General features: G+C 34.8%; 3 protein-coding genes across 6 annotated transcripts in view; 1 reads left to right on the top strand and 2 right to left on the bottom strand.

Moving 5' to 3' along the window:
* The window catches only part of LOC130049946 (bifunctional 3'-5' exonuclease/ATP-dependent helicase WRN-like), a 24687-nt gene extending 17859 nt beyond the window's left edge, over positions 1-6828 (top strand). The window contains exons 3-5 of the mRNA XM_056148199.1: positions 4025-4265; positions 4588-4747; positions 5252-6828. Coding sequence (XP_056004174.1) covers positions 4025-4265; positions 4588-4747; positions 5252-6197 — 1347 coding nt within the window. The 3' untranslated portion in view covers positions 6198-6828. The remainder of the gene's footprint in view (positions 1-4024; positions 4266-4587; positions 4748-5251) is intronic.
* LOC125657369 (uncharacterized) lies at positions 6677-11098 on the bottom strand. Its single transcript, XM_056148381.1, has 6 exons — positions 10931-11098; positions 10443-10741; positions 9588-10070; positions 9360-9489; positions 8715-8845; positions 6677-7997 (listed from the first exon to the last, which is right to left on the bottom strand). Exons 2-6 carry the CDS (start codon positions 10668-10670, stop codon positions 6828-6830), a joined length of 2142 nt encoding a protein of 713 aa, XP_056004356.1. The 5' UTR covers positions 10671-10741; positions 10931-11098; the 3' UTR covers positions 6677-6827.
* On the bottom strand, positions 11053-15542 carry LOC125657368 (uncharacterized). Of its 4 annotated transcripts, XM_048887981.2 has the most exons (4): positions 14836-15542; positions 14409-14466; positions 11332-11385; positions 11053-11099 (listed from the first exon to the last, which is right to left on the bottom strand). In XM_048887981.2, exons 1-3 carry the CDS (start codon positions 15373-15375, stop codon positions 11351-11353), a joined length of 633 nt encoding a protein of 210 aa, XP_048743938.1. In that variant the 5' UTR covers positions 15376-15542; the 3' UTR covers positions 11053-11099; positions 11332-11350. The 4 variants fall into 4 exon arrangements, with proteins under 4 accessions (XP_048743938.1, XP_048743939.1, XP_048743940.1 ...); XM_048887982.2 differs by lacking the exon at positions 11332-11385; XM_048887983.2 differs by lacking the exon at positions 14409-14466.

Genomic DNA, 15542 nt, shown 5'->3' with positions numbered 1-15542 from the left:
TAACGATTAGCAACGGTTACTGAGGACCTATTCTAACCCGGATCCCCACGGGACTGTCTCCATATGAGTGAAATATTCTCGAGAGGGACGTTAAATAATATTCTATCAATCCAGAGAGTGTTGGAGAAGTATATTCGACAGGTGTGGCCTGTCGACGGGGGATGCTGGTATACCAGAGGTGGGATCAGGTGCTTAGGAGGAGTAAGCATACCCTGTTGACCTGTCACACCCACCGTGAGCGATATGATCAGGTAAACGGAATTATCCGTAGTCAAAAGTAGTGTGTCAAGAACGGCCTAACAATCGGTGTGAAACAAGTCGACACAATTTGGTCCAATGATACATGTAGATTGTATTGACAAACTAGATTGTTACAACGACCATAGAATTTGCAAAATCCTGACTTTAAACGAGACTTGAAACCCCTGCACCATCAACTTGTTTGTCAGGAGCCTACCTTGATTTAAAAACTGATCATACTCAGAACAAGCTCTTGCGTATCGAATCAGTTGAAAGTTATAAATACCACATGCAGGTGATTATAGGATATTGCTACATAAACATAGGAAGTTGACGACGGAGAAGCTGAAATCATCAGTTGAGTTGTTAGTTTGCCGTTAATATCTCAGTATTTTCAATAAAATATCTAATTATGAAGCAGAAGTGGACGAGTTTGTGGTGTCTTTTATTTTGAGTTCACGGGGATGAAAGGTGGAGATAACGAACAGTGATTAATATAATAACTCCTATAAACAATACAAAGTATAGAGGTGGGCGAACACGGACCCCTGGACACACCAGAGTGGGATCAGGTGCCTAGGAGTAATAAGCATCCCCTGTAGACAGGTCACACCCGCCGTGAGCCCTATACCTTGCATCTTCACTAGGCAAGGGTTTACGATCCTCTCCCCTTAACATCTTCGTTAGCCAAGGGTTTACAACCCGCTCCGCTTCTCTACAATTGTAGAGAAGCGGATCGGATAGTAAACCCTTGGCTAGCGAAGATGTATATCTTGATCAGGTGAACGGAGTTATCAGTAGTCAAAATCAGTGTGCCAAGAACGGCCTAACAATTGGTATGAAACACGTAATAGTTGTGGCATCGATATCGGTTCGTCATCTTTGCCTTTCATACTTAAAAATTCATTTTAATAATGATGGAGGTAAACGCGTGTCTCCCTTATCTGTTCTGAACTTACACCATTTATTGGATTAGATGAAGAAAGCGATTATGTCGACCCAACTGAAAAACACAAGTTTTGGGAAGTTGTCTCCTCAGCGGATTCTAATATCAATATTAAGTGTTTGAAAGGGCTCCTGAGATATAAGAGTGTGCAGCACCCCAGAGTGGTTTCGACATCCATCTTGCAGCACAAGAGGATTCCTTGGACCTATTTGATAAATTTACATACTAGATATCCATCGAATATTCGATAGATAACACAGGAAACTTTAGAGACGGAGGTCAAGTGCGAGAGTGGAACGGAACATCTGCAAAATTTGAAAAATAATTTTGTGGCAATACAGTCCCTGGGTTTGGAAAGTAGTGTTTAAATTATCATTTAAAACTATAAAACGATGCAAGGCAATGTTGACTTGAAAAGTGATCTCCAGTTAGCAATGCGAAGACAGAAATAAACAATATACGATGATAAATCACTGGTAGAATCCGCTTATGACGTTTTGAAACAAAAAAAGAACTTAAATCCCCAACGATTTAGTAGGGGAAAAAAATTTAAAGCGTCAGAATCTATAAAACTTATTTTTTGAGGAAATCCGTTGTCATTTAATAAACAGCAACAAATTCAAGTTTTTAGTGGAAATACGTGTATCTGATGGCAGTTTCCTTCCGCGGTCAGATTGCAAAACTATAATATATAAAATATTACCAGAAGTGTCCCGAAAACCTCGATTTAGCCTCCAGTTTATTTGGAACCATTTTATCGAATTTTGACAAAATAGCTTCAACTAAACTGTCAATCGATCCGTAAAGAAACAATCAAGCCAAGCGCATCTTAGGGGAAAATGCCATTTATCAAGTAACGTTCCCCACGCGTACCCCAGTTTAACTCGCCCGAATCTAGAGTGCACTTGTCAGAATAAGGGTATATACTAGTACATGTATATTTGAAATGTGCAACAAGAATACCGCCAACGGTACATAATACGCACGTGAAAAGCTAATTTAGGGTGTTTTTCTTACACCATGATTTGTAGAAGTCGCCCTCAAGTAGTATCAGCAATCAATCTGACTAAAGTACAGACCTATATTATTATATATATAGGATCTGATAACTCCCCATAAGAGGTCATGTTCTGGTGAACTTTGTATTTGCATATTGCATCATAATTTGATCCAATCAGATAACGCGTTTCAAATGAAGCGCGGTGTATAAACAAAAATGGCGGATATTGAACGAGTAGTGGAAGAAGTTTTGAAAAAATTTGGCGTTAAAGGACACATCTCGTGTTTTCAAAGTATACAGAATTATATGCATTTTGTCTTCCTTATGGTTATAGAAATTAATTGTAATAGTTCGTTCGCTGAAGTATTGCGATAATTAGCCACAATACGGACTTAAATCTACGCCCCGATTTCAAAAAGCCTAGTTAATTAGATAGGTAGTCACGTGGTACAGTGACGTCATATGCGACCTTCGTCCATCAACTTGTTGTAAAAGTAGTGTTAGATATTTTTAAAAACTCGGGTTTTAGGGGCCTAATTTATTTACCATGGATAACATTTATTTCGATGTTGACAAATTTCTCGAGTCTTATATCTTTTAGCCACCAGTGCATACAAATAGCGACCCAAATGTAGCGAGAAAAGCGAGTATGAAATCTGCATAAATTTGCGAGTAAATAATGTTTACATCGGATCACTGTCTAAACACAATTTGGTAATGCCATGTCTGTAAACAACTGTAATTAGCGGTGTTGCTTTTCTAAAATAAACAGTGCAACTATTATTAAATTTATTTTTGGAGAAGTTAGATAGGCCTAAATTATGATACGATTATGTATCATTGACAACTAGGCCTACTGTCACGGGTGCATTTCGAAAAAGAAAAAATAATAATAATGATCAAACTTATTGTGAAAATCACAATACTTTTAAATTATTTTATTAAAGCAATTTTATTAGGCCTAATCATTATTTTTTGTTATCAACACGTTGTTACTTAGGAAGTGGGAGCGCGTCGTGCTGTTGTTGTAAACGCATGTATACGCGTTCCTTAAAAAAAAATGTAAGCATTATAATTCAATTCAAAGTCGGGAAATATTATATTTCATTATTTATCATTGAAAGTTCAATTATCTTTTATCTTTAAATTTCTTTTTTAAAACTACCAGTTGGTAGACACTGCTAGCAAAGTTCTGCCTATATGTTGTTACAAGGTGAAGGTCAGTTGGTGCGAGTGTGTATTGAATTCGAGAGCAGAACGGAAAGCATATGCCGTAGGCCTATATGTAACAGTGGGTAGCTTCGATAGAACCATTTTCTCGCAGTTTATCTACGTATTTGTCGAAGTGCTTGTTTGAAAAAGTACAGGGACAAATTCTACTGGGGGTTTTTATGGCAAAGTCGTTGTGCCGACAAAATATATTCACGTCTTGTCCCTCATACCTTCCTTCGAAAATTGAAAAAAAAACAACAGTCCAAATCTTCTCTACTGACAGCAAGTACACCCTTAAACGGCACAAAACACCCTAATGCAGTGTTATTTACAAACTGTTAATGTGATAATTGTTTATTTGTCAATTAAATCTAATCTGTTTATGAAATGACTATCAACTGTTTTCAAATCTTCTCGCTCGAGGTCGCATATGACGTCACAGATAATGGCGCGTAAAATATCGAAGAAAATATGCATATCGCAAGATTTAAATTTCATCGCTTTCAAACTCGAAAACTACGCAAATTGTTTCATTTAAAACACATGTAAAGTAGTTTTAGGCATGAAATGAATTAATTTTGCTGAAAGAATTAAAAAGTTTAAAAACATGCGATGTGTCCTTTAAGTGTTTAAAGGATGAACAGCGGATGATTTTGGACTGCGTGCTTGATAAAAAAGACTGTGTCGCCGTGTTACCAACAGGTTTTGGAAAATCGCTCCCATTTCAAGCGTATTTGCCAGTGAAGAGAGCTTTACTCCGTGATGATAGCTTCGGGAAAGTAATTGTTTGCTGTCCTCTGGTGTCTCTTATGCAAGACCAAGTCAGAAAATTAACTTCCATAGGATTAGTAACTGCTGCTTTTAAAGGTATGTATATATTTATTCGTTTATATTTATATAATTTAATTGAAATTGGGTCTCATGGCCGGTCTTAAATCGAAGTTCACTAAGGATCATCTAAATAATAATGGATAGTCATCATACTTATATATGCTTCTGACAAGCAGTAGACCGTTAACAATACATAAGAAATTCTTGCGTGAAATGTGTTATCCACTATATGTTGCACTGCAAATTTGATTCCAAGTTCACTGTTGAACTGGTTCATTTATAGTTATCATTTCATTCTTTAAATATTGTGTTGGAAATGTTAAGAATTTATAAACACAGTCACTCTTGAATGCTCCAGGCACAGACAAGGAGACCGATGAATTGATACAGGCAGGGAAAGTAGACATCATCTATGCATCCCCCGAGCCATTAGTTGGAGACAGCCAATGGAGATCAACAATACAAAGACTTAATGTAACTGTCATCGTAGTTGATGAATTCCACACAGTTGTCACATGGTAATGTCTTCCTATTCATGTATTTTACATTTATGAGAGTTCTTTAAAACAACCTGAGTTAATAAATCAAATGAGATATTGTATACTGTCAGTGCTATTTTTTCCATCAATATATTGATATTATTTATTTATTTTTTATTTTTTACATTTATTGACGAACAAATTGCTCACACATCATTGACACAATATTTTGCTCCAAAGGTGTCTTAGGTCTTTATGCAAAATATGTAATCATATTCCCCAACCAACTATCAGCATTGTAAATTCCCTAAACTATAATTATCTTAACTCTCATATTTTGTTTGATTTTTATAGACATACTTGGATGTCTTGAATTTAGAATGTGTAAAAATAATTTTAAACATCATTAAAAACTGTTGCTTAGTGTACTGCAACCCATTTTTTTTGAAAAAGTGGAAGGAGTGTTGGTAGTTAAAATTTTTAAAACATGTTTAAATGGTTTTAATTTAGATTCTTATTCATAACCTTTATTATCAAATTTAGGGGTGGTCTAGAAGCAGATAAGGAGGATAAAGTGTTCCGAAAGTGGTTTCGGCGTGTTGGAGAGATCCGATCGTACTTTCCTGAGGCATCATTATTAGCACTAAGCGCGACTTGCACAAAGACAATTAAAAAGAGGGTGATAGAAGTTTTGGGACTGAAGGACTACACGAACATTACAGTTTCCCTAAATAAAGAAAACATCAAGTACATTGTGAAGAAAGTAGACCCTAACATTGAAAGTTCTTTGTTGTGGATTTTGGACTCATTTCGAGATTTAAAAAAGGAGTTCCCACGGACAATATTTTATTGCAACTCAATAAGAGATGTTGGGCGTGTGTACAACTTCATAGTGTCTGAACTATCAGATGTTACTAACATTGAAAACATGGTTGAAATGTTTCATTCTGAAACAACAGAAGATAAAAAAAAGAAAACCCTTGAAAAATTGACTGAGGACAGTGTTTTGCGCATTATTGTTGCTACCAGTGCACTGGGAATGGGTGTAAATGTTTATGCATGTCACAATGTTATAATTTATGGACCTCCTAGGTGTTTGATAGACTTTGTCCAGGAAACAGGGCGAGTGGGAAGGGATGGGGAACAATCATGTGCCTTTTTGATGTATTATGGTCAACAACTACGGAATGTTGACCAGGACGTCAAAGACTTCCTCACTTCAACTGATTGCCGAAGATTGCAACTGCTCAAGACATTTCTTTCGGAGAGCGAGTTAAAGCTGGTACAAGGTACCAGAATACATACTTGTTGTGACATTTGTGATACAGGATGTTCCTGTAATTCATGTTCTTCGACAATTTTAGAAAAATATATGACAAATCTGTCTTTAGATGATGTACATGTAATGGAAACCTCAAGCAGTGACAGTGATACTGTATCATATGAGTATGAATCTGATGAGGATCTTGATGAGATTAAATCAACTTAAGGTTCAAATTTACACAAAACTTGTTAGTGTTTATTTTTTAAGTAAAAATTGTATTGTTTACAGTTTCATAACAATGCAACAGTTATCTAATGATCAGATACAAAACTGTTTTATCAGTCTCTAAAAGACAATGTCCTGTTTTCTTCTGCATGATACTAATTATAATTATGTGTACCAGAATGAATTGAAGCATATATAAATTACAGAGTAATGTTGGGATTTGTGAAGAAACAGTAAACAACACATTTTTTCTGGGACCCGTTTTCTTTGGGTTGATCAAGTCTGGGGCAAAAATGGTAACAATTGGCATTGTAGTTTTTAAGAAGTAGTTACAAATGTAAAATTGTTAATGGATGACGCACGACGACAAACAAAGACCAACAGCAATGAGTAATCAAAATTTGATTTTTTTTTTTTTTTTAAAAATATGGCCAACACCAAGTTGGATCTTCAAATATTGTAAGTTATCAAAGATGTTATTGATTAAATCCATGTTTATTCCATTTGAAAATTTAATTACTGTACATTGTATATGTGTGCATGTACATTGGACAAGTCTTGGCGATAATCCTCCATAATATTTAATTTGATTTTATGTCTCATGTACCAGGTAGATAAACAATCACATCATTATAGTTGTTTATTCCTTAATCGACGGAATGGAAGTAAAGGTTTATGTCTGTATATCATGTTCACCAACTGTTTATAACTGTCTGCAAATGGATTGCTTTTCTGGACTAGTTCTCTGCACTTGAGCTTGCGTCCTTTATGTTGGGAAAAACCATCGATGTCAAAAAGGTCTTGTACAATCTTCCGAACATCAGATTTATATGAAGGTATGTTGTGGAATCCTTTTCTTCTATGTACATCATTAATCATGTCCAAATTTTTCACAGCTTTGATTAAAAGAGGAAATTGTTTCGAGTGCGCAATTATACTCTCCTTTGTTTGGAATCCAGAACAAGTGTTTTTTGTATCTCTGTTGACTAGTTCTACATACTCATCTAGTGCCATGTTCGAGTTCTTCCCACCTGACAAATTTATACAGCGATTTGCAATAAGTCTCTCTGTTTGAGGAGGCGGCAAGGTTCCTGATACGAGGCCTGTTAAATGGATGCTGCCGATAAGATATTTTGTTTTGTGGGTCTTGTTGTACAGCGGGGTCTCGTACTTAGCTGAGCGAATAGATCTATAGCCATCAGCCATATCCACTGCCGTATCAAGATTTCGATGTAATGCTGACAGACGGAAAAGGGCTATCAAATAATCAAAAAGTTCATCTTGCAATAGGTTTGCTTGTTTACTTTTTCGTAATGCTGGTTTGGAATGGCCATGGACTTCTTTTTCATGAAATTCTGCACTTTTGATATGACAGTAAGTTTTTTCACAGTAGTGGCAGGAAAAGCGACCATCTTTAAAGTTCCCGAACCAATAATTTTCTTCATGATCTGGATCAGACAATACTTGTCGCAACTCTTCAAACAAGTCACTGTCTCCAAAAAACCACTTGTTCACAATTCGTTCACATATGTTATTCATCCACTGTATTTTTTCCTCTCCTGTCCATTTGGAGAATTCATCAGGCAGTGGTATGCTCTCTGTTAAGTTAAGAAGTCCAAACTCTTTCAAGAAAAATGCACAACACATAGCATCAAATATAGTACGGGATAGCATTTTATATCCTCTGTAAGAGTTCTTTACTTTCCCCTTCACATTGCGTGCATTTAATATGTTCTTATAATAATACACTGTTCCTCTGTCATTTGCTGACTGGGTGCTGTATGTTTGCAACACAATTGCCTGGAAAAAAAAATAATTGGTATATTTTTACCTATATTCATATCAAGTTCAACATTATTAACAAGATCATACCACATCGCTCACCTGATATCATGTGAACAAAGGAGGCCCATGGATCATATCGCTCACTTTAGTAACCTTGCATATTGGCATGTAAAATTGTGATCTATATTGTGGTCCCATCTTACCCCTGGGGATTATGATGTTAAGAAACTCGAATCTCCATTATGTCGGGAAGCTTACATGTAATGTTAACTTTTCTGGTCCATTGGTTCTTGTGAAGAATTTTGAATGACCCCACCCTATTTTTGTGATTATCTCCCCTTTGAAGGGGGCATGACCCTTCATTTGAATGAACTTGAATCCCCTTCACCCAAGGATGTTTTGTGCCAAGTTTGGTTGAAATTGGCTCAGTGGTTCTAGAGAAGATTTTTAAAACTTGTTAATGTAATTTTGCTATTATCTCCCCTTGGACAAGGATGTTGCAACTCAGTTGCAATTCAGTTGAATAAATTTGATGCTTTATGCCAAGTTTTAGTTGAAATTGGCCCAGTGGTTCTGGAGAAGTCACAAATGTGAAAGTTTACAGACAGACGATGGACAGCAAGTGAGCTAAAAAGTGAACCTCACTTTATGAAAAAGGAAATCTTAGTTGATAAATATCTGTTATATCTTTTATTTTTAAGTGCACATAAGAAACTGTTTGACTTAATTTACCTCGAGGAAGTTCATGAGCCGATGAAAATCTTCAATTTTGGAAATGAATCCTTCAAACTTATCCAATGGATTTTCATTATTGGTCATAGCTTCTTGGGCACTCTGTATTCTCTCATCAGTCAATCTGTCTCCTTTAAAGTGGAAAAAAAACACTACATGAGTTACTCTTCACTATCTTTTTCAATATTTCATTTCAAATAAAAATCACAATAATTCTAACAAATCTATATAACTGCAATCAGGGCTTGAAACTAACTTTTCATATCACCAGTTTAGCCAGACTGATACGATTTATTTTAAACAAGTCTGCAGAAAATTTTACCAGTCCACCAGGGTTTTCCAGATATAATTAAAGATATTTCGTTAATGTTATTCAAATAAAATAATGGGATTTAACTCTGTGCCTTGGACAATTTTGCAACACTAATCAGGTTTGTCTGATGTCTATAGAGGAATGCCAAAAGCAGAGTTTAAACAAGTTTTTCAAAATGACGTTTTAGAAAATTAACCAGTCCCATTGGACTTACTAAAACAAATGTCAATCAGTCTGCCAGACTTTTATCCAGTCAGTGATAAGCATATGTTAATTTTGAGCCCTGCTGTTGATGTTCCTCTTGAAATGTTCCCCTATTAATTTTTACTTGCCTCCAAAAAACACTTCCTCAACTATTTCCCCAGCATCATCAATGGGCACATACTTCTTTGATAGGTCCTTTAGTAGCCTGATCACATCTTGGGTAACCATTTCATTACAATCAAAAAGTCCCAAAGAATACTGTAAAAACAAATGAATATGCATGTATTTGAACTGGATTTGTTGGAGATAAAAACATGCCTAGAAGTGTCTAGAAATTTAGTATACATGTGTCTTACTTGTTCCGTTTTCATTCCTGAGAATTCACTATACTTGTGCTTCAAGTGTTTTGGATATATATATCCAAATGCTCCGTTCAGCTGCTCAATATTTGCAATCACTGCATTGGCCACTAAAAAGGTCAACTCATGCAGAAGAATGTCCTGATCAGCTACTGAGGGAATAAAATCCACAGGAGTTAATTCTAAAATATCTAGGAGCTGTGGATCAAAAGCACAATTAAGAGAATCCACCCTATCAACGACTCCAATAACCTGAAACAGGTGCAAAGACAATGTCTTGTCTTGAGAGGTACGATAAGATGGAATAATATTTCTATCCCAATTGTCTCCAATTAGCTGATATTTCTTGTTTCCTCCTCGACTCCATTCTGTTTTGTACTTAAGTAGTTCTTCGTCCAAGTATTCGTCCCATGAATTCAGCTTTCTTCGCAATGTTTCTGGGTGAACTGAAGCACCAAATTTGGCAATCCTCTCGATATCCTAAAGAAACATGTAAAATCAATTTAATTAAAGCAAATATCACATGTCAAGTAATAGAATTTATCAATCATACTAAAAATCATACAAATGTATATATATGTAAGAATGCTGAATATAAAATTTAAAATATCCAATATGCTTTAAACCTTGACAACTGTATTAGAGTATATTGGAATATTTGTCCAATCTCAACAATGCTCAAGACTTAAAAACAATATATAATTATTAAACAGATATATTTGCAATTTAATAAATCAAGCTGTGCCTCAGATATTCAATAGCAATGTGTTAATGAATAGTTGTTTGTTTATCTGGATATCTGTCTAAATATGGTTTGTAATTATCACTTTTGAATATGGTAGACTAAAGTACCTTAAGGGTGCATCCTCCATGCATTAACACTAGTCCTGACAAGTACTGTACTAAAGACATTTCTTGAGATCTGGCATGCAGAATCTGGGACAAAGTGTACATTACAAGTTGAAATGGTTTGTTATTCACTTGGATTGGAATGTCATTGACCATTGCTGATACTATCTTCAGGATATTAGGGGCACGTATTTGTAGTTCTGTGTACAGTTTGTCCCAAGTGAATTCCATAACATTTTGAATTGATTTGTCTTGAAGCACACTTCCAGAATTTCTCTTGCACAAGGTTTTGCATTCATCACCTGCAAAACATGACAAAAATTGCAAGGCATGCTATTTGAAAAATACAAAATTTAATCAATAAAATCTATTAACATACATTTATACACAGAAGCTTACAAATCTGCTAATGACTGCTACCATATTTTTCATACATGTCTTTCTTAAATAAGATTTAAAAACAGTTGATCACTAGACTTTCAAGTCCATACCTAAAATTGCTACAGAACCCTCAATTAGTTCTTCTGGATGACTTGTCTTTAAAAAGTCCCTCAATCCACTGCCTATGTCTTTTCCCCTAAAAACAATTTTGCAGACCTTCTTCTCCTTTTCATCGGTGATGAACCTACTTTTGCGACCACTTGGATAGTAAATACTAATCTGCAAGTAATTTAAGTACATGTACATTAAATAACACCTTTTCATTCTAAGCCTAAGACCATGACAATAATAACTAAGGTATGCAAACACACTACAGAGAATCTGTTAGTTGGATATAATTTTCATCAAACCTTTGTTTTTCATCTCAGAACATTGGATAGGAGATAAAAACTTCTATATCTTTATTTTGATATAAATTTTGTTAAATATAATGATTTTCTAATTTGTGTACCTTTTATCATAGTTGAGATTTATAGAAAATCCAAAATCTGAATTGAAGCATAATCTGAAAGAACAACATGCACATGCATAATTAACAAATACAAAAGGTCAACTTATTTTCAAATTCATTCACAGCTACATCAACTACAAACAAGAGGCCCACAGGCCTTATAGGTCATGTGAGTACTAGTAAAAAAGTATCACTACTCCCAAGGGCCATGAAATCTAGAGGAAACAAATTCCTGTTTTGACTAAATTCTAATGTTCAGCAACAGTATAAAACAAGATGTGTTCTTACAACTTAAGCGCCCTTAAAAGTGCATACACTGATGAAATAATAGGTGTATTAACATTAAAGCATTAAAAGATATGACTGATTTGGACCCATCCTAGAGTCAAAACCCAGGCTTGTGAAATTCACCGTACATCCTTTTCTGCTATTCCTAAGTATGCATTTAGATTTTATACAGTACCAGCAAAATTACACATAAACAATATATACAAAGTTTAGTCCCACCCTGGAGTCAGAACCCCTACCCTGGGTATCATGAAATTTACAATTTTGGTAAAGGCCTTCTCGCTCTACATAATTATGCATTTAGTTTTTCTTAAACATTTGCGGATCTAAAGAAGAGTTTTGAAAATTTGTCAATTTTGGGCAGTTTTTGCCCCACCCCTAAGGCCCCAGGGGTGCAGGAATCCTGAAATTTACAATTTATGTCCCCTTTGTTCCAAAGATGCTTCACACCAAATTTGAAAAGAATTAGTATAGTAGTTATCAAGAAGTTAAATATGTTCAATTGTTATCAAACAACAATGGACAACAACCAATTGCAATATGAGTTTACTCAGGTGTCCTAAAATATATAGATCTGTACTTTAGTCAGATTGGGTTGTTCACTACAACATGAAAAAGCTTATCAAATCGGCGCAAACTGATTTAATTATGAAAGATGTGATGATACGTAATGAGTACATATGTCAAAAAGCCAAAAATATGCAATTGGGATTTTAAAAAAACATGATTTTCAAAAATTTATATCAGTAAATATGAACTGAAGACTGGTGGATTTGAACTTGTGATCTGTGGGTCACTCACCGGTAACTTTATCCACTGAGCTACGATGATAGACAAACAAACTGATTGATACAAATAATTTTTTAAAAAACATAAATCACCATTTTGTGATGTAGTTTCATAAAAGTATAAGTCTTGATGTAATGAGCAACCCTTACAAGAGGCCTATGGGTCTTTGATCTCCTAAAAGTCTTCTTGTAGCCCAACCCTTCTAACAAACTTGCATCTACACTATGCCAGGAAGTTTTCCTGTAAGATTTGACTTTTCTCACCCAGTGGTTCTTGAGAACATTTTTAGATCAATCCATTCTTTCTTTCTTTTTTTGCATTTCCTTCATTACCTCCCCTTTGAAGAGAACATTCCTGTAAACAAACTGAATCCCCTTTACCCAAGAATTGATTTGTGCCAATTTTGAATGAAATTGGCTTCATGGTTCTGGAGAAGAAGTCAAACATGTGAAAAGTTTTTGGACAGACAGATGTGATCAGAATAGCCCACTTAAGCTTTCAGCTAAGGTGAGCTAAACTGAATCATGATTAATGAAATACTATGTTAGTGACTAAGTATAACATGAACATCTAGTAATGAACTGATCAGTAAAAACTTTTGCTACACTTTCAATTTACAAGTTAACCTCAATCGACCCATCTAAAGGTGTGGGTTGAATGTCGCTTTGGTCTCTATTAGTCTCAAAATCTAAAGATCGCTTAGATCCTTTTTTATTTGTTGATGCACCCTCTAGAAAGATAAAATCCAGTATTTGTATACAGGAATTTTTGCATTTTCTTTTCATTCTGATAAGGATGTTTTATTGAAATCTATATATGTTAGATTCAAATCATCCAATGAAAATAATGTGTTATTACAGGTAATGTTATAGACTACTTACAATCCATTTTCATGAAATTAATCATCTTTTGTCCATTTATTATACAACTGTTGACATTATACATCTACAGTATAGTGCTATAAATGAGTCAAGTTCTATATTTCATTGAAAACAATCACTTTTCTACATATTTCTCATAAAATCATCTAAGGTCAATTTTTACACCATTAAAAATACAAATATCTGCAGTTTCTGGTCTCAATGTCTTGATTTTGTTTTCCTGAACAGTCAAACACATTATATGACTGTAGGAACACCACACTCAATGATTTCATTCCATTCTGACAAAGGATAATATTTAAGGAAATGGAGTGCTCTAAGCTGATATTAAAGTTTCAGTTGTCATATTTCTGCAATTGTTGGTAAAACTTTAAAAAACACGAACAGAATTTATGTCTAAATGTTATGTATTATATGCTTTAGATTTCATAATAATTAGACCAAAAATGGATTCAGAAATATTTTTCAAATGAAATAATCATTGTATGGCATTATGCTGTATTGTGACATAACCTTTTGTTTCCATAACTGTGTTTAAAATCAAGTACAATGCTGTTTAGTAGGACAACATTTCAAACTATGACTCTGTAATTCCTTTTCTGGTCACATTCTGATTGAGGTTCTCAAGATGCTTTGTAGGATAACGCAGGTGCTGTGTATAAAAATGTGCGAGTTGTTGAACTGCATTGAGATTCAGATAGCTTTCAAAGACACATGTAACACACTGCCATGTTGTCACATATTTCCTATATGTCCCATATGTTTCCTGCAATTACTTAAATTTCTTACTGGCCTAATATAGTACCTTTAAAATGCTTCGTATATAGTTAATGTTGATAAATAAGCATTGATACACAATGTAAAACAAACCCATAGGTATATCCCTAAAAAAGTCAAGTACAACAGTTAGTATATATAATGAAAGCATGCACTTTCAGTCTTGAAACTTTTCATGTCACAGAAGTTAATTGTTTTCAAACAGAACGACTGCCAGGTGGACACACTGTAAGGTGTTTTTTTTTTTTTTTTTGCATTTCATGACACACCTTGATTATTGAAAGCTCTATTTAAATCAATCATTCATTCTATCAATTATGATTCACATATTTTTATACATACCAACTTGTTTCTCCTGTGGTGCAATAGGGATACATGCAGTATATACTGGCATAGACAGCTGTCAATTAAAAATGATTTAAGATAATTTTTGAATATCTAATTATATATTTAATGATCTAATTATATATTTAATGGTATGTTGACACATACAGACATTTGACAGTCACCCTAAGACTGGGGTGTATTGAATTCCTAAATTTTCCTTTGATCCACTAATTAATACACCTGATAGTAATTAGCATATCTAAGGATATAATTTTAATTGTATTGTCTTGGATTGTGCCCGAGAGTGTGATGACAGTAACACTTCTTTCAAGTGGTATCTGTGTTTAAGACCAAGCCTAGAGATTTTTGTTTTCAATTTGTAAATGTTTACCATGTTTACATATAAATGTTAATATTACACCAATATGCTTAGATAACTTACCCCTGCTTTCGATGAATCCGTTCTTGTATTCGTCAGATCTTTAAAGGGCGTCAGTTGTACAAGCTTCACAACAGATACGTCGAAAGATTTCTTCTTCGTAGAGGGCACATGTGTATCCGGGCTCCGAAGCATTCTTTTCGTTATTGATGTTCTTCGGGGAGACGGCAGTTGTAACATTTTTGTTTTCAAAGTTCGCACTGCCATTTCACGAAAACGTTCTTTAACAACTGCATTTTTGGCTTCAATTTTTAAAACAGATTCAACCTGTCGATAACATTTTTTGCAAACCCCTCCAAGGCCTTTTTCATCCAAATCTGTCAACACACCCGTCAGTTTCCTGATATTCCCCCACCTTTCTTCATTTAAACGCAGTTTAATTTCGCTAAACTTTTGGATTTTTTCACTACCGTCACTTGCTTTCTCAATTTGTTTAAAACAAAACCCACAGAGGATACACGCATCCGACAAAAGACATGTTTTCCTCGGCGTGGCACTTATCGACGCCATTTTTAATTGTGTTATTTGCTTATCGGAACTCATCGGGTATCATCTCATACGTATGAAAATGGAATGACTTCCGAAATACCAGACAAGCAAAAGGAAGTTATGATTTCATTGGCCAATGCAAAATTCACCAGAACATGATCTCTTATGGGGAGTTATCAGATCCTATATATATAATAATATAGGTCTGTACTTTAGTCAGA

Source organism: Ostrea edulis, chromosome 9, assembly GCF_947568905.1.
Source record: "Ostrea edulis chromosome 9, xbOstEdul1.1, whole genome shotgun sequence".
In the NCBI taxonomy this organism is placed as follows: domain Eukaryota; kingdom Metazoa; phylum Mollusca; class Bivalvia; order Ostreida; family Ostreidae; genus Ostrea; species Ostrea edulis.
The sequence above is the reverse complement of the archived record's forward strand: the minus strand, read 5'-3'. Positions and strand labels throughout refer to the sequence as shown.